The sequence below is a fragment of the Schistocerca serialis genome, chromosome 10, assembly GCF_023864345.2.
Source record: "Schistocerca serialis cubense isolate TAMUIC-IGC-003099 chromosome 10, iqSchSeri2.2, whole genome shotgun sequence".
In the NCBI taxonomy this organism is placed as follows: domain Eukaryota; kingdom Metazoa; phylum Arthropoda; class Insecta; order Orthoptera; family Acrididae; genus Schistocerca; species Schistocerca serialis.
In genome coordinates this window covers 209,753,517-209,771,808 of record NC_064647.1, presented here as the reverse complement: position 1 = coordinate 209,771,808, position 18,292 = coordinate 209,753,517, and the positions used below count along the sequence as shown (strand labels likewise).

At 39.0% G+C, this 18,292-nt stretch overlaps 1 protein-coding gene across 1 annotated transcript in view; it reads left to right on the top strand.

The window, feature by feature from the left end:
- The window catches only part of LOC126424996 (uncharacterized), a 35,181-nt gene extending 19,923 nt beyond the window's left edge, over positions 1–15,258 (top strand). The window contains exons 2-6 of the mRNA XM_050087894.1: positions 6,170–6,283; positions 7,965–8,193; positions 10,505–10,590; positions 10,851–11,007; positions 13,569–15,258. Coding sequence (XP_049943851.1) covers positions 6,209–6,283; positions 7,965–8,193; positions 10,505–10,590; positions 10,851–11,007; positions 13,569–13,645 — 624 coding nt within the window. The 5' untranslated portion in view covers positions 6,170–6,208 and the 3' untranslated portion in view covers positions 13,646–15,258. The remainder of the gene's footprint in view (positions 1–6,169; positions 6,284–7,964; positions 8,194–10,504; positions 10,591–10,850; positions 11,008–13,568) is intronic.
- The last annotated feature ends 3,034 nt before the right edge of the window (positions 15,259–18,292 follow it).

The following is an 18,292-nucleotide window of genomic DNA, read 5'->3' as shown; positions in this document are numbered from 1 at the left end:
AGAGTTGCAGGAGAGTATTGAGCACAGCAACAAGTAGGGACTTAGGCTGAATCGACACAGCTGACATTTAGTCTGGTGCGCTCGCCTCTGCTGTATTAGGACTTAGGTTTGGGAAGTTAGGGATGGCAACTGCATAGCCAGATAGACAATCATTGGAGACTGTATATAGAATCTTATTTAAATCACAAGTGCCAGGGATACTTCCAGTATAATCGTTCTATACATCGAGTGTTCATACATGAAAGCTTCCCTAAGATCCTATCCGAGTTCCGTACTCTAGCTCACCTTGCAGCCTTCTCTACAACGGAGCAGTGAGGAGTTGGCGGCTCACACCACCGAGACCTCATGCCAAGTAAGTTCTCTGACGCGCACCAACGCAGTCCTTCCACTCCCTCTCAGGACACGTCAGTGGGACACGACATACCTCAAGAAGAAATGCAGATAATAAAGGAGTATTCATTGGACAAATACATTATACTAGAACGGACATGTGATAACATTTTCGCGCAATTTGGGTGCATAGATACTGAGAAATCAGTGCCCAGAACAACCACCTCTGGCCGTATTAACGGCCTTGATACGCCTGGGCATTGAGTCAAACAGAGCTTGGATGGCGTGTACAGGTACAGCTGCCCATGCAGCTTCAACACGATACCACAGTTCATCAAGAGTAGTGACTGGTGTATTGTGTCGAGCCAGTTGCTCGGGCACCATTGACCAGACGTTTTCAATTTGTGAGAGATCTGGAGAATGTGCTGGCCAGCGCAGCAGTCGAACATTTTCTGTATCCAGAAAGGCCCGTACAGGACCTGCAACATGCAGTCATGCATTATCCTGCCGAAATGTAGGGTTTCGCAGGGATCGAATGAAGAGTAGAGCCACGGGTCGTAACACATCTGAAATGTAACTTCCACTGTTCAAAGTGCCGTCAGTGCGAACGAGAGGTGACCGAGACGTGTAACAAATGGCACCCCATACCATCACGCCGGGTGATACGCCAGTATGGCGACGACGAATACACGCTTCCAATGTGCGTTCACCGCGATGTCGCCAAACACGGATGCAACCAACATGATGCTGTAAACAGAACCTGGATTCATCCGATAAAGTAACGTTTTGCCATTCGTGCACCCACGTTCGTCGTTGAGTACACCATCGCAGGCGCTCCTGTCTGTGATGCAGCGTCAAGGGTAACCGCAGCCACGGTCTCCGAGCTGATAGTCCATGCTGCTGCAAACGTCGTCGAACTGTTAGTGCAGATGGTTGTTGTCTTGCAAATGTCCCCTTCTGTTGACTCAGGGATCGAGACTTGGTTGCACGATCCGTTACAGCCATGTGGGTAAGATGCCTGTCATCTCGACTGCTAGTGATGCGAGGTCGTTGGGATCCAGCACGGCGTTCCGTATTATCCTCCTGAACCCACCGATTCCATACTCTGCTAACAGTCATTGGATCTCGACCAACGCGAGCAGTAATGTCGCGTTACGATAAGCCGCAATCGCGATAGGCTACAATCCGATCTTTATCAAAGTCGGAAACGTGATGGTACGCATTTCTCCTCCTTACACGAGGCTTCACAACGACGTTTCACCAGGCAACGACGGTCGATTGCTGTTTGAGTATGAGAAATTGGTTGGAAACTTTCCTCATGTCAGCACGTTGTAGGTGTCGCCACCGGCGCCAACCTTGCGTGAATGCTCTGCATATCACAGCATCTTCTTCCTGTCGGTTAAATTTCGCGTCTGTAGCACGTCATCTTTGTGGTGTAGCAATTTTAATGGCCAGTAGTGTGTTATGAATCACATAATTTCTGCAGGTCCGTTTTCCAGTAGTTGTAAAAGTTATAGAATTATCACTGTCAGTGATGCTTACTAACCGGTGGAAGGCCAGCGTCATAATTTAGTATATGTACTCTTGGCAATGCAAATGCGTGCTGGAGGATACGTGTGTTTGAAGCTGAATCGATAAAAATAAATTTATGTTGTAGTGAACATGCCCGCAACCTGTATCCTGTAACTGTGCCGTTAATCAAAAACATAATTGAATGTTCTAGTGCAATAGTCCCCAGAAGCCTGCTTTCTTTCCGAATGCTACAGCTCGAGCGAAGCGGCCCAGAAGAACGCCTGGCGCGTATACTTGGCCGCCTGACAGCTCGACCCACATCAGCTCTGACGTCACGTCGTAATGGCGTCACGCCGGAAGAAAGCGAGCCAGCCAGCGCCAACTGGGCGTGGCACAAGCCGTACTGCGCATGTGCCCTGAAACCGTACAGTTCAGTGGCTCTCTAGAGGAGACGGCTGTAGAACCAAGGCAATCACATCACCACTACGACATTGCCGTTGAAGCTAGGGACTGCGTCCGTCATTAGCATACGATATAGACCCTATACGACCCTATAAGAATTCTCATTCTCACAACATACCGTGCGATGAAGCCGGAATTTTACGTACAACCAAATTGACGCCACAACATATCGTATGATGACCCATTCGCCAATGGTGCCGTGAGCTGCCATTTCGACATACCGCAATCATTCTATTGGCAATGTTTACAATATGCCGTCAACTGAATTCACGTGGGAGGTGAAAATTGTCACGGTAGAAATTACAGCAGTAAAACTGCGACAAGAGCCTAAAAAGATATGTTTTTGTTCTTGTTTTGGTCTTCTGTCCGAAGACTGGTTTAATGCAGCTCTCCACGCTACTCAGTCCTACGTAAGCATTTTCAGTTTCGATTAACCACTGCAAACCCGCATGCATTTGAACTACTTAATGCGCTCATCCCTTGGCCTCCCCCTGCAATTTTTACCCTTTACCCTTTACCCTTCACACTTCCGTCCATCATTAAATGTCGATTCCTTCGTGTTGGCGCTGGCCAGAATGGCCGAGCGGTTCTAGGCGCGTCTGGAACCGCGCGACCGCTACGGTCGCAGGTTCGAATCCTGCCTCGGGCATGGATGTGTGTGATGTCCTTAGGTTAGTTAGGTTTAAGTAGTTCTATGTTCTAGGGGTCTGATGACCTCAGCTGTTAAGTCCCATAGTGCTCAGAGACATTTTTTTGAACCTTCGTGTTGCAGAATATACCACATCAACCGATTCGTCTTTTTAGTCAAGTTGTGGCAATGGCAGGTAAGTGTACGTTCTGGCTGTTTACACATTTTTAAATTCAGATATGATAGTGCGAAATAAATATGCAGTTGCTCTTATCACTTCAGCCACTGTCAATAGTAATAATAATAAAATAATAATTACAACACGCGTAACTTGTCTGAAAAAGGAAGAATAGTTTTTGTGGAATTTTGCTGTTTTGTACATAATTAAGTACACTTTATGGCAAGAACGAAGTAATGTTTAAGTTTTCACTCTTCTCGGTTTCGCATTTCTGTGTAACTGGGAGTCTTCGTGCTTTTATTTGTCGGACAAATAAACAAGATCCATAATATGTGTATTAGTTACCAAATTAACTTCCAGGCTGAAAATCACATTCTAAAGTAGCACCCCCACAAGAACTTAGCTTGTTATATACTCCTTGGTTAAATGTTCGTTTGTAGTCACGTTTATTTTATTTCGTACTTTCTCCGACTACGGATCTGGTGTGGGTGGCCCTAATTCCTTTGCGCCCAACTTTTCCTGGTAATTTCCTTTTCTGCAAGCAGTTAAAACATTCAACAGTTCTGGTCGACGCTGCACAGGAAAGCCGATTCCTGCACAGTGAACAACCAACAAAGGTCATTTGACGAGAATACAGATGAGGATCTCAGAGCCATAAAGGCCAAAAGCACATCGTCCTCGACCCGACATTTAAGTGAATATCAGAAAAACCAGTGAGACAGGATTTCGTGAATTTTCATGTATACGATGAGGGCCTGAGCATAGATAAACCTGACACACCATATGATCAATAAACAGACTTCAGAAGTATCAATAAATGCCACAGTCTCAGAATCGACAACGATGTGCTCCATGGTTCTCAGTGACCCAAACGGATTACTGTATGATAAAATCCAGAACACGTATATTATCTCATTCAGAATCCCACAAAATAGAAAAATCTATTATTAAAACTACAACACTATATCTGAGGAATACGCTAATGTCTAGCGGGATTTATGCCAATCCACTGGGATAAAAGTCTGCTACAGCGTGCTACCACCGAGACGCACTGACGTAAACTTGTAGTTGCGTGGTAAGAGCTAGCCGTGCACGCTGTGAATCATGCACATTGTCCATCAAATCCGCATGTATTCGGCCGGTAATGCAATTACGTCACACCAGTCGCGCCTGCGCAAAAGCTCCTTTATAGGGGCACAAGTGCAGGTGTGCTCGCGAACCTGACCCGATTCGAGAGGAGCCACGTAGCACAGCGGAACAGATACGGTGAACATCTGAACAGCATTCAAAGAAAAATAACCAATAAATCCGCAAGGAGTCAAAAAGTTAGGGTGTTAGTGTGCGCTTGTGCTCTTGCGCAACAGTCGCCACTGAGTTGTTGTATACATCCTTATCCTTGATTCGATTAAGTACTTAATTAGTTATCAGGCCAATCCATATCATCTTCCACTTTCTTCGGGAATACCACTTATTAAAAGCCCCTATTCTGTCAGCAGTATTTATGTCTACATTTCACTTCTGTACAGTGCTACACTTTAAACTAATACCAGGTGCTCACTCACGGAGGTACAATGTAGGCTGTAATTACTATATGGCAGAGAAACTTGGTAGGTGTTTCAGTGCATTAATGTGGAACAGATTGACGTTGGAAAAAGAATTAATTCCGGCAATGGCTACAAGGAACAATCAAGGGTTGTGCAGCATCTCTTCAAAATCTTTGGTTGTGTAAGTGGTGGTTAATAATAAAATCAACTTTACACCTTTCTCAATTGCTTCAGCTTTTCAGCCCATGTCTCATTCCTGATGCATTACGTATGGAAACATTTCTGTATGTCTTTCATTCATTCATTCGCAGTGCCAGATTCGCATTTGATGGCCTAAATTGGAACTAATTCTTTTCCAGTGTAAATCCATTCTGCATTAACATATTAGAATAACTACTACGTTCCACTGCCAAGCGATAATTATAGCCCACATTGAACCACCCTGAATAGCTGCACTTCAATTATAACCACCTGCTACCTTCAAATGACGTAATAACACTCATATATTAACAAATTTCTTTTTTTTTTTTTGGGAATGTTTTGGCCAGTCTGCACTTCATATCCACTCTGTCTTCACCATTATCACACATTTTGCTGCCCCAATAAGAACTCATCCACTACTTTCATGTCCCATTTCTTAATATAATTCCTTCAGTATTTCCTGATTTAATTCAAATTTATTCCATTGTCATTGCTCAACTTTTGTTGAATTTCATCTTTAAACATTATGCTTAACTACAACACAGTCACTTGCTGTTTCTGAAGATGTAACAGAAAATGTAAATGCCGAGTCCAAAACCAGAGAAGACACAAAAAATAAATGATAATCAAAGACACTACCAATAATGAATGCTAATTTTTTTACTTGACAAAATGCTTTAAGCACGTCAACAAAAACAGAACTTCACTCATTCTGTCATTAAGTAGAAAGGACAACATATAACACTAGTTGATATATCACCCTAATTGAAACTTTTGTCCTGTTAGCCTGCAAAAAGATTGCTTGTGATTCCAATATTCAGATGCTGAATTATAGTTATGAGCAGATACTGCTGTGGCTACCAATAAATGAGAAACACCAGTTCTGAAAGCTATGTTTTTGCAAGACAGGGAGGCAAGCTGGTCCTATATAGAATTTGTGCAGCAACCAGTGACAGCTGATTTACGCCAGCCAGCCTGAGGTGGGTTTTTAAGTGACTGTCACACTCATTTGGACAAATGATGGGCTGGTTCCCAACTGCACATAGTGTAGTTAGATACACTAGAGAAGTGTGCAGATAATTTTTCTTTCTGGTGTTGGGTACACAAAGGAGGCAGTTACTTATGCTCACACACATCACAAATCTCAACCAGAGAAATACAAATAATATATTAATAACAGTAAGGATAAGCAGAAAGCAAAGAATGTGTGTAGTATAAACAATGTTGCCAATGACAACTATGTATTTCGACATTTAATTTCTGGATATGCTTCAGGCTTCTGCATGGAATCTGACCATCATCCCTTTGTTACAGAGCTACGTCCCCATCACAAAACCAGAAAGAGTTGCAGACATGGCAGTTCTCAACCAGTGTTGCTGTGGGTGCTCTTTGAAGACGGGCACCATCATCATTGCTGTCTTGTATGTGGTGAGTACACAGGGGGAAAAAAAAACAGACATCATCATAGTAATTAAAGTAATGTGGCTTCCTTGCATTGACTACTGCACCTGACTGCTGTAATTCACTACTGCCCTCTTTTCCAGTGCCAAATGATTTTCTTTTAAGCTGTCTGCTTTTCCACTAGTTTGATGCACCTTTGCCTAACCTTCACACCCCTACCTAGTTCTTACCACATGCGACATACTCCATAGCATTTTTACATATTCAAGTCCTCTTTCTACAAGCCTATTTTCCGCTCCACAGCTCCTTCCACTTCCAGTTAAACTATTCCTGGATGCTGTAGCAGATATTCCATCAACCAGTCCCTTCTTCTGTTTAGGTCCTTTCATACACTTCTTTTACTACATATTCTAATTAGAACATGCTTATTCAATGGAACTGTTTGCCCACAGAGTTTCTGACATTCTTCAATAGCATTCCATTTCAGATGACTGCAATTTCTTTTCCTTCATCATTTTCTCCTAATTCTTCGGAATTACAGTGGTTCATGTTTCATTTCTCCATAATGCAGCATCCCAGATGTACACTTCAAGGAACTGATTTCCCACTTCCATATCATCAAACCTTGTCAACAGAGCTTTTTAAAGAAACTTACTAGCCTATGCCAGCATTCCACTGTTGCCTTCCTTGTTTCAGCCATTCTGTGTGACCTTCTGTGCTAGATGGAAGTATATCACTTCTGCTACACTTTATCGCCCCCTATTTGGTGTTCAGAAAGTAACTATTCACCTTTGACTTTCCTTTGTTAACCCACACATTGTGTTCTGCAAAAGCTTACTGTCTGTGCCTTTCCACAGCAACCCTAAGTTGTTCTTACATCCACACAGAAAGGTTACATTGTCTGTGAACTATAACACTGGCAAATGTTCTCCTTGGGCATTTACACATGATCAAAGTCTGTCCAATACTGGTAACTTACAACTGTATGGGAGATGCACATTCACCTAAAGGGAGTCACAGTAATTGGACTTTATTGGAAATGTGTGGAGTATGGCTATATGCTTCTCCACATGGCAAAAGAAGGTATATTATAGCTGGGAGCACTATTTGCAGTTAGCACTATTCGCAGTTTTCAAGTTCAAATTCCATGACATTACAGCCATAAAAACCTAAGACTGCTTCAGCTGTGGAGCACTGTCTTAGAAATATAAACTAAATCTTTTCTTGCCTTATGTACAATAACATCACCATGAAATATCCCACAGCATAATGGCTCATATCTAGGCACTTAAAGCATGATTCTCATCTTTTCCCATAATTTTTGAGATGAGAATATTGGTATTCAGTTCTTTATACCACCTTGAAAATACTTCCTGATTAGTAACCTATATGAAGAGTTGAATACTGTCGTTTGTTGAATACTCAAAGAAAATTGGAAACCATATTGTTGACCAGGTGCTTGTCTTTCCCTTCATTCGTTTTGCTACACATGCCCATAGGCAACCTTCTGAACTTAAGGGGTGACTGTGTCTCCATTTCTACTTTCAGCAAAGATACAAACTATTCTGTATGGCACCTATTTAATTCTGAACAAAAAGGCTGATCACTAAGGAGCTAGACTATGACTCTGTATAAAATTGTTAATTATAATGTACCAACCATAACCTGGAACCAACTGAGTGCAAATGTATTTCTTTTTCCATTGCAGATTGCGAGCCTCGTGCAGATTGCAACAACAGCGAACAGTTTGCACACCCATCAGTATGTTGATGAAGATCTAAATTATGCCATAGATAACTTTAACAGCCTTGTACATACAGATATTGAGAAGCAACTTAGAGATACAGCTGAGAAATTAGACAACGATTTTGGACTGAAGGGCAGTGATGGCAGTTTGACCAGGACAGTGAATAAAGCGCTACCCTACAAGACTAAAGGTGAGGAATGTGGAGTTAGCATACCGCATAACAGAATATCTGTGGTTCTCCTGGCTTCCAGAGTGAAAGCTGTTAGCATTTAACATAACTATGGTTTCAGATACCTCTCACACAACTTTAATTCAGTAATTCCTTACAATAATGATTTTCTTTTTTAAAATTATTATAAAAAAAGTCCTGCAATGAATATAATTACAGATACACATACAAAGAGAGATTTTAAAGCTCAAAATACTGACTTACAAAATATTGAAGATCACCAGTAATAAAATCCTGAGTATACTCCCGTTATGGACTTTGACTAAAATATCCTTAAACTAGAAGTCATTTTTTAGTTTCTGTGTAGCTATGCAGTCTGTTTTTCACGATGATTTCCTGTGTACATAATCCTTGAAGAAGCAGAACAGAGCACTGTGCATGTATTAATCTTGTACCACTGCTCCGCACTTGTCACTCGTGTGAGGAACTGTCATCACTACATCTCTAATGAAGTAACGTCACATCGTTCTTCATTTTCTGTACTGATAAATTCAATATCAAACTCAGGATCACTACAGCCATCCTTTTTTGAAAGCACTGTCTCACTCAAGGAAAGGGGCTGAAAGTGCACATTTTGTTGTCGAGTACCAGAAACTGCATACAGTGAAGACAATATGTAGTGGCAACTACCTCAACCAAAACATGGCAGCCAGACTATAAATGTATGATCAGATGTCCTCTAGTGGCCAGACACTTAGTATCAGTGTTGACAGATGTACGCAGATTTCTTTTTTTATTTTATTTTTACGTCCATTCCTAAGCTACAAGAGTACTCAGGATTTTAAGTTTCTATCAAAATAATAAAATTGAGATAATTTGGGGTTTTACATTAAGGGACTCATTAATAATGCCTTATTCAATGTCTGATTCAATGCATGACAAGATTTTTCATACCAGATGGGCTAAAAATATGATTTGTATTATGTTTGTAGACAAAACTCATGGCTAGCTACCTTACTGCACTCCTTTTTTTTAATGGGCTGCAGTACTCCATGAAGTGACATTAGAAGAATAATCAAACTTATCTCTGAGTAACAGACACAAACAACACATGGTGATATATCAACGGTGTTTTGAAATGCAGTGCATTAAATTTTATTCAGACACATGGGGATGTTGGCGTAATTAAACTGCCTGCTTCATGTAAAACGAGTCTTCAGAATTCTGAAGTTACCACTTTCAAAATGCAAGAAGCAAAACGTGATATACAACTTGCACGCATGCCACACTCCAGTTAGAAGTATTGAAGGACATGAAATGAAGACAGCAATTGCAGAAAGACAGAATGATTGTAGTCTATCCCATAATTTATTCAACATGTACAATGGCAGGCAAGTTAAGGAAACAAAGAATAAATTTGAAAAAAGCAGTTAAAGTTCAGGAAGAATAAACAAAATCATTTAGATTTGCTGATGACATTCTGTCAAAGGTACAAAAAAAACTTGCAAACTAAGTTGAATGGGACGGATAGTGTCTGGTAGCAGGTTGCAATATGGACAACAATATAAGTAAAAAAGGATGATGGAATGTAGTTGAACTAAATCACGTGATACTGCAGGAATTAGATTAGGGAGTAAGATGCAGGAAAGAGTTCAAGCTGGCAATTATTGTGACAGTGGAAGTATTTCTTTGGAATGTGGCCTTACATAGAAATGAGACTACACAACACAGGAAAGAAGAGAGCAAAAGCTTTTGAAACGGGGTGTTAGAGAAGAATGCTGAAGATTAGATGATTGGAACTAATGAAGTAGTACTGAATCTAACCAGGGGGTAGGTTGATAGGATGGATCATGATGCAAAGAGATAGTTAATTTGGAAGTGGAAGGTATTGGCGGGATTAAAATTGCAGAGGGAGGCCAATGCTGAACAGTAAAACAGATGTAGGTTTAAGTAGCTATGCAGACATGAAGAGAATTACACAGGTAGGGTAATATGAGAATTGCATCACACTTCCTTCTCTTTCACAGAAATACAAACCATTATTCTAAGGATTAATTACAAACAACAGGCACCCCAGTGGAAATATAATTATAATCATAGAGCTAATACAATAAGTAAATTATAACCAGAAACAGTTATGGGCTCATATGTGTGAACAAGCTTATGTAGTGCCAACTGAGTTACCAAACCACCTTGTTACTATATGTCATGACAGTGTTGGCAGAATTCAGATATACTACAATTACAGATTTTTGTAGTGATTCCTTCATTGCCTTTTGTATTAATATCCCACTTATGAGAAACACAACTAATAATTTTCATGCTGTTTCAGTTACTAAGACGCAGCTAATAGTAACACTCGTGTTTGCTATTATCCAGGCTATCTGTGGCATACTTCTCCTCTTCGGAGCCATTCAGGTAAGTCTCTTACTGCACACACACTATTCATCAGAAACAGAACAAAATTTCTTTTTGAAACTTTTTGCTCCATTCCTGCAGCTTGTAATCTGATTTTGGTAAAAAGCACGTTTTCTCAGTTCTTTGAAATAATTCTTTTTTAATCATCATGACTGAGGAAATTTGTTTTCAACATGACAGATACATAGTTCTCCCAAAAAACACATATTAAGGAAGCAAATTTTTTGCCAGTAATGTCAGCTTTTTCTTTTACATTTCAGGAAAAGGCTGGCATGCTACTTCCATGGGTGGTTGTGGAAACCCTGGTGGTCATAGCATCAACTGTCGTAGGCATTATCACATGCATTGCTCTCATCGCAGTGGCTGAAACTGCTACTGCTGGCATTATTGCAGTTGTTTTTGTCGTCCTCTATGTGTGTAAGTATACCATTATTAGAGAGACTGGTGCTATAGTTGCTTGTCTGTGGTGCTAGAAACATCACAGGAAGCAATTTTCACAATGTATGTTAGACTAATTCAATCAGTTTAATACAAATACATTTTACTTCCTAATTCTAAAACTGTAAAGTGACTGGTGGCACAGTAACTCTGCTTCTTCTTCGCACAGTGACACTGCATAATTCTCCGTATTGTTACTACTACCATTATTATTATTATTATTATTATTATTATTACTATTATTGTAGGGTGAGAGCTGACCACCAAAGAAGTAACCCCTCCCTTCCTTATCTATCTCTCTCTCTTCGTATTTAGTTTTCATTACTTGTGCCTGGTTTTGTTGGCCCTTTCCTGTATGATGTTCTGTGATTGATACAATGTACTGTCAAAAAGCATTACTTCATTTTTGAGACCGGGTGATACGTGGAGCCTTTTGAAATGTTTCTAATTTTGTTCAGTTCACCTACTAGAATTTAACAGCAACATACAGATCTACAATTTGGCAACAGTGGATTGTCGTGGTATCAAGAGCTGCCTCAAAAGGTAGTTGCCACTCTGATTTCTGTGCTCAATTTTTTAAAATTCTGTTCCATTATGTAAGGATGAGATCTATCGTAGCTGTTATTATGACCCAAATAATCCAGATATTTAAAGAAAAAAGCAACTTGGTGCAAAAAAATTACACACATTGCTGTAAATAACCCTGTAGCAGAAAACAGATATGAATGGCATACAGTGAAGGTTATAGACAAGGAACCACTCAGAAATTAACACAGAGGCAATGGCTGTATCTGCAGAAAAAAATTTCAATGACATTCCACTAGTTACAAATTGAATAGACACAAAAAAGAATCTAACCATGTGTTATAAATAAAATGATATATTATAAAGGAAACTTGGTAAACAAATCAAGAAAGAAATCAAGTTGATTCCACAGTGTGATAGCAAAAATGGCTTTAGTGACATGGAATGCAAGTATCGTTGCTAAACTGATAAAACAAAAAGAAACAGCACAGAGAGCAAGAAGTGAAAACAATGGCATGTAGAAAAATAGTGCTTGATACAAACCAATCTAATTTGCAGTGGCATGCTACTTAGGTGTGAGAGGACAGAGATCGCTGCATAAAATGCTGCAATATCAATTTCAAGAGAGATGATTAAAAAAACTCCATATTTGTCAATGAATGGAGGAATATAGGTAGAGTGGAAGATGCCCACTGCTGCCATGGATGAGGATGATGATGATGAGGATGATGATGAGGAGGATGATGATGATGATGTGACTTGCTTATTAGCATGTAAACAAATTTACCCAGGAGAATGACTTTTTATATCTACATATTTCCACAAATAGCACTTCAGTTGTGTACTTATTTATGCACATATAACATAAAATACCTGGGATCACTCACGTTAACTCTGTGCATTACCCCTTCACTACATAGTTCAGCATCAACAATAAAATTTGAATGGGCAATCTTGAACTGAATCACAACATTCAATGTTTTTGAAGGGAGGTCAGCCACTAGACCTGGGGTTTGAAGTATTCACCAACACTTTAGAAGAGTGGCAGTGGTACAATACTGACTTTTGAATCATTTTCTTGAAAGAAAAATGCCTTATTAGACTAAAATTTTTCTTTTCCTTGCAGTTCATGTGAGCACACCCTCCCCCCTCCCCTCCCCCCTCCCCTCCCCCCTTGCCACTGGCTATGGATGCCCTTGATGTAGAAGAATGTTGGACCTAGAAAACTGGCCATCTATGACATCATTTACAGTGTCACTGGCACATATGTAACTGATATATCATCAAGACTAGTACATACTAAAAACAGTAAGCTTAAAGAATTATTTTCGTGTTTACTTCAGTTCTTTGACAGGGATTAAATCTGTAAAATAAAGATTACAGAAAATAATTATCCTTCAAACAAAAAAAAGGTTAGATGAGTTAATGAGTAATTTCTTCCTCTTGGGCTTCCAAAATTTCTTGCTCACCGAACAAACATGACATATTTGTAGCAGTATTACATCAAACTGTGAAATCTAATAAGTACATGCTTGAAATTACATCACCGTGATCACATGTTGATCAGCCATTCATGTTATAAGGTGTTACATTTGCCAATGTTCTGGAAACTGATACCAGTAGGCAGCACATGTGATGGGCAGGTAGCGAGGTGGCTGTACATTGTTCTCATATGAAATGAGTCCACTTTATGAGTGAAAGGTAACGCATGAATCAAGAAAGTTGTAGCTCGAACTATAGTCAGGTACACAATATTATGGCCTGAGTTATGTTCAGGCTTGGTTGTCAAAGTGTTAAATTTATCTTTCATAAGTGTTAAGCAATGTATGTCAGTGTATTGTTAATACAGCATAGAGGTTGTTAGGCTTCAACAGTTTCTTGAAGAAAATTCCACTTTACTTCAATTTAAACAAAATGCTTAATTTTCTCATATCTAGACACTCTGACTTGTTTGCAGTAGTACAACATGATTTGATTTGCTTGTAATCTTACATTCTCACACTTTCCTGTTTCAGTGCTCAGTGTGTACTTCCTGCTGGTCGTGTACAGCTACTACCAGACCCTCCGTGAGAACCCACGCCGATACGTTTGAAGATCTGCTATTCTGGCAGGCAGACAGAGGATGGTGTGTGCACCTTTGTAATGGAAGTGGATGCAGTTGGGGGAGTTTGTCACCGTCACTTCTGCAAAATGTGTTGCTGGTGAAATTGCTTCAAACTCTCAGGTTTATTCTTGTGTGCACCATCATTGGTTTTGACAGTGCATCTGGAATCCAGATGCAACACTCATTACACACAGTGCTTACATTTCATCAGCTTTACTCCTCAGCCTCAACTTGCTGTTTCCATTTACACAAAGAGAAAATTTCATAAATAATTCCAGAGACCACTGAGAAGTACAAGAATTCATTTCACACTGTTTTCCATAGATTTTTGTATATATGTCTCACCTGTTTTATCAGCACACAGTCTGTATTTTTATGATACATGATATTAAACTGCAGTCCTCAAATATCTCTCAAAATCTGTACACAAGAATGTACTCAATTCTTCAGCTAATTTTAATGTGATAGTAAGAAGTAGCTTTAAAACAAATTTCAGAATCAAAATAGTATCTGTGTTAATATGTTTTAAAAATACGTTCTGTAACTTAATTGACTGAGTTGTGTGTAGCAAAGGCTGCAATCAATTTTAGGAGATTTAAATCATTCATAAAGCAGAACTGCACTGTAACAGCTACATCTTAAAAACAAGATTTACAAATGTGGTGTCATTGTAAGACATGATGTATTCCATTCTGATTTTCTTATCTCCTTTGGTTTTTCAGTAGTACGACTGCTGTGCAGAAATTCTGGTGTTCTCCTCAGCACTTCAAACTGTTTTGTCTTCCTCAGGCACTTAAACTGATTCTGTTTGTGATTTACTCTGTATTACTAAGCGGTGTAATATGCAGCTCATATGTCAAGTAGCAGACAGGAACATGGATTTTTGTTGTTATTGGTTTACGGACATCAGCATTGCACAAGCAACTAAAATTTTTTCCATATTCACTGAAAATGTTTTATCTTAACACCTTGTGTTTCAGTTCCCTAGGGTGCCTCAAATTAAATTTTTTTTAATACAAGTTTAGGCAACTCATCTCTCTTCTGCACGGTATGTTTTGTTTAATTTTGCACATGTAACACTTAGGGTTGGGGGTAGCTGGTTTTACTGGTGGTATATCCTGCTTCTCTGATGTTACAGGTGACCCAACAGTAAAGACTCACAACCACCCTAATAAATGGCTCTTTTGATCCTCCTCTGCACTCTTACCAGCCTGCACCTGTCTTGCAAAAATATATCTTTCATAGGCATATGAGATTCAGCTTAAGCACACCAGCCAATCTGTGTCAGTGAAATACACTCTTTTATTTCACTCATTTTGCATTAGCACAGCTCCAGGTTCATGTCACTACTCTTGTAGTGAAGCATCTACTTGATATGTGCTGTTCATTGTACCAGGAAAAATCCTATTTACTTCCATTATGTGCATTTCTGTTATTGCATTTCCATTTTTGTAAGTGAATGATGATTGTCTTCATCTTATATTGTGTATAGTTTGTAGAACAAATGTATTATGTTTTCACTATTTGATGTTACTGACTGAAGAATAATACTTGAATGTATTTTTATTGAAATTAATAAATGACAAATTTCTGTACTCATAGCCTTGCCAAATTTAATTTTATCATTAAACCTGCCTCCTTTATTTATTTACTTTTTTGCATGGAGACATTAATATGATGGCTTTCGCAAATGACAAATACATACAAGTCTGAATATTACATGGAGAAATTGCAATTAATAACGCTTTTAAAAATAAATTACAATCTTTATGCACCAAAATCCACATCATAAATTCATATTTTCTAAAAATGGACCTTTTTTAAGGCCCACATTTCTTTGCAGTACCTATGATACGGATAGGTTGTCCCATATTATAATTCTTCAGGATGTATGTATGTAGGAGGAGGGGGGCGGGGAGGGAGGAGAGATGTGGGCAGCAGCACAGTTTTCGGCAGCTGGCAAAAAAGATAAAGGTCATTACTAAAGAACACAGATACACCTGATTATGCAACCTGCTTTCATAAGATCATGTACATTACAAAATTGTTAACTGTCATTGAAATGTAGCTCGAGGAAGTCCATACCCTTTTATGCAATAAAATTAATAGTACTTTATATAAAGAGGCAGGAATGCAGAAATAGGAAGTAACAGACAACATAAAATGGCTCACCCAGGAACATTGTCAATGCAAATGAAAGATGAATTACACTTGGAAAACTGGAAGATTAAAACACTTCTTCATGGGATGTTTACAAATGAGTTTCCAGTTGGAGCTAAACTCAAAATTTATTGGACCTGGAAACCCCTCTTATCTTATTGGAGCTCCAGTTCCTTATGTTATTTATTGTAAACAAGACAGATTAAATGGGTTACCCAACTTGTTTCCAATTCTTTGAGATTATTTCACTCAAGTTCTTGTATACATTTCACATAAAAGAAAGAGATGTAAATACAGAATTTAGCCAAAATTTATCATAAACACTTGTGGATTACATGTCATGGTGCCACAACACTTAGCTTAGTTGTTCGTGGTTTTTAATGGAAATGATATATACACTCAGGGACTCATTCTAATATGGGTATACTGGCAATTTGTATTGTAACTTGTTATAGAGGAATTCAATGAGTGAAGAAGGATAAATGAGATGTTTGCTGTGGTACACAAGATAAGCTGTATGAAACTATTGTTTGATTAATGAAATGATAAAAGTTGCACTACATTGAATCTCAGTAAAACTAACACTACAGTTGGTACAATAAAAGTAATTCTGTCCTCAATCAAGAAGTTGGCTTGAGTACTACAGTGCTTTCCCAGAAATTTGAGGTGCAGGCCCAAATGCTCCTCTGACATTTCAACTGATTTGTCCAGCCAGTGATATGGGCTCCAATGTGTGATGTGTAGAACAAGCACACAGAATGTCCCCAAAATAATAGCTGTAAACTGTTTGTATTAACTGGAGCACTCATATTAAGAGATTGGAGCATAAACTAATTCAAGAACAGATTATGTACTGCTTCAAAGCACTGTTCTTTCTGCAGACTACTGTTCCCTACATGTACACAATAACTCAGGTCCACTGCACTTTTCCCAAATAGAATTGAAATAAAGGGACAAGGGCAATCTTGTAACAGAAAATAACACCACTAGATTGGAGGAGTAGGCATTTTTGTTAGATAAACTATATGAAAATATGCTACACTGAACAAGAAGTAAAGAACAAGCCCAAATTATTACAAAGAGTGGTTATATTAACATGTCAACTTCAGAGACAAAGGTGCAAATTTCTTCACAGCATCATGTTGTCACCTTCTCTGTGGTTTCTTCTTTAGACAGAGTTCAGATGGCTTTCTACCTTCCTAACTAACTTTGTACATGGCCAGGTACTGCTTTCAACTTGGAAACTATGTGAGATTAAATAATTGCTTATTAGTATTAACAGAACTATGAGCTGAACTTTATTAGGATACTGAAGTATCTCTTGGCTTTGAGCTTGCACCCAATTTTTCCATCATTCATATTTCAGAGGACATTTCTAATACAAATACTGCAAACTACTGCATAACTATTTCTAAATAATGTGGCTAAGACATATGCCATACTCTTCTCATCATTGTATGACAGTACCAGGTAGTTATTTGTAGTGTGTGTGTGTGTGTGTGTGTGTGTGTGTCAGTCCCTTCCCTCATGGTAATTGTCTCCCATCACTGCATTTGAGCTTCACAGACTGTATGCAGTTTCCGTAAGCATTGTCTTTCATCCAATGCCTTTGTAGCAGTCTTATCAAGTTAATTGTACATAAATTCCTAGAGAAGCAATATGAATTAGGATGGGTAACTATTCACCACATAGGTGTTGAGTGGCAGACTGCCACATCTGGAAGCTGACTGTTGGAAAATATCAGCTTTTGGACAAAGTCCTTAGGACCAAAACCTATGGTGGTACACGTATTACCATGGCATATTTGTAAGGTATTATAACTGGTGGTAAATGGATTTCCCACTTCCATTTCGTGTGATATTATGTGTTTCCACTTCACGTAAAAAAAATAATGAATAGTGTTTTCTGTTTGGCAAAAATCAAACTATGGAAAATCCAGGATCGAATGTAACAATATTAAGAGAAGGGAAGTTGCTACTCACCATATAGCGGAGATGCTGAGTTGCACACAGGCACACCCAAAAGACTCTCACAATTACAGATTTTGGCCATCGGCCTTCGTCAGCAAAAACACACACACACACACACACACACACACACACACACACACACACACACACACACACACAACTTCAGTTTTAGTAGTCTGAGATTGCAATCATACCTCTCTCTCTCTCTCTCTCTCTCTCTCTCTCTCTGTCGGTCTGTGTATGTGTGTGTGTGTGTGTGTGTGTGTGTGTGTGTGTGAATGGCCAAAAGCTTTAATCGTGACAGTCTTTTTGTTGTGCCTGTGTGCAACTCAGCATCTCCGCTATATGGTGAGTAGCAACTTCCTTCTCATAATACTGTTTTCTATTTTTATTTTATGTTTTCTTTTACTTTATTTAGAAAATATTTATTACTGATATTGAAGTTTACTTACCAAATTGTGAAAACAATCCTTGAAACTTTATCACGCAATAAAGATACAAGCTG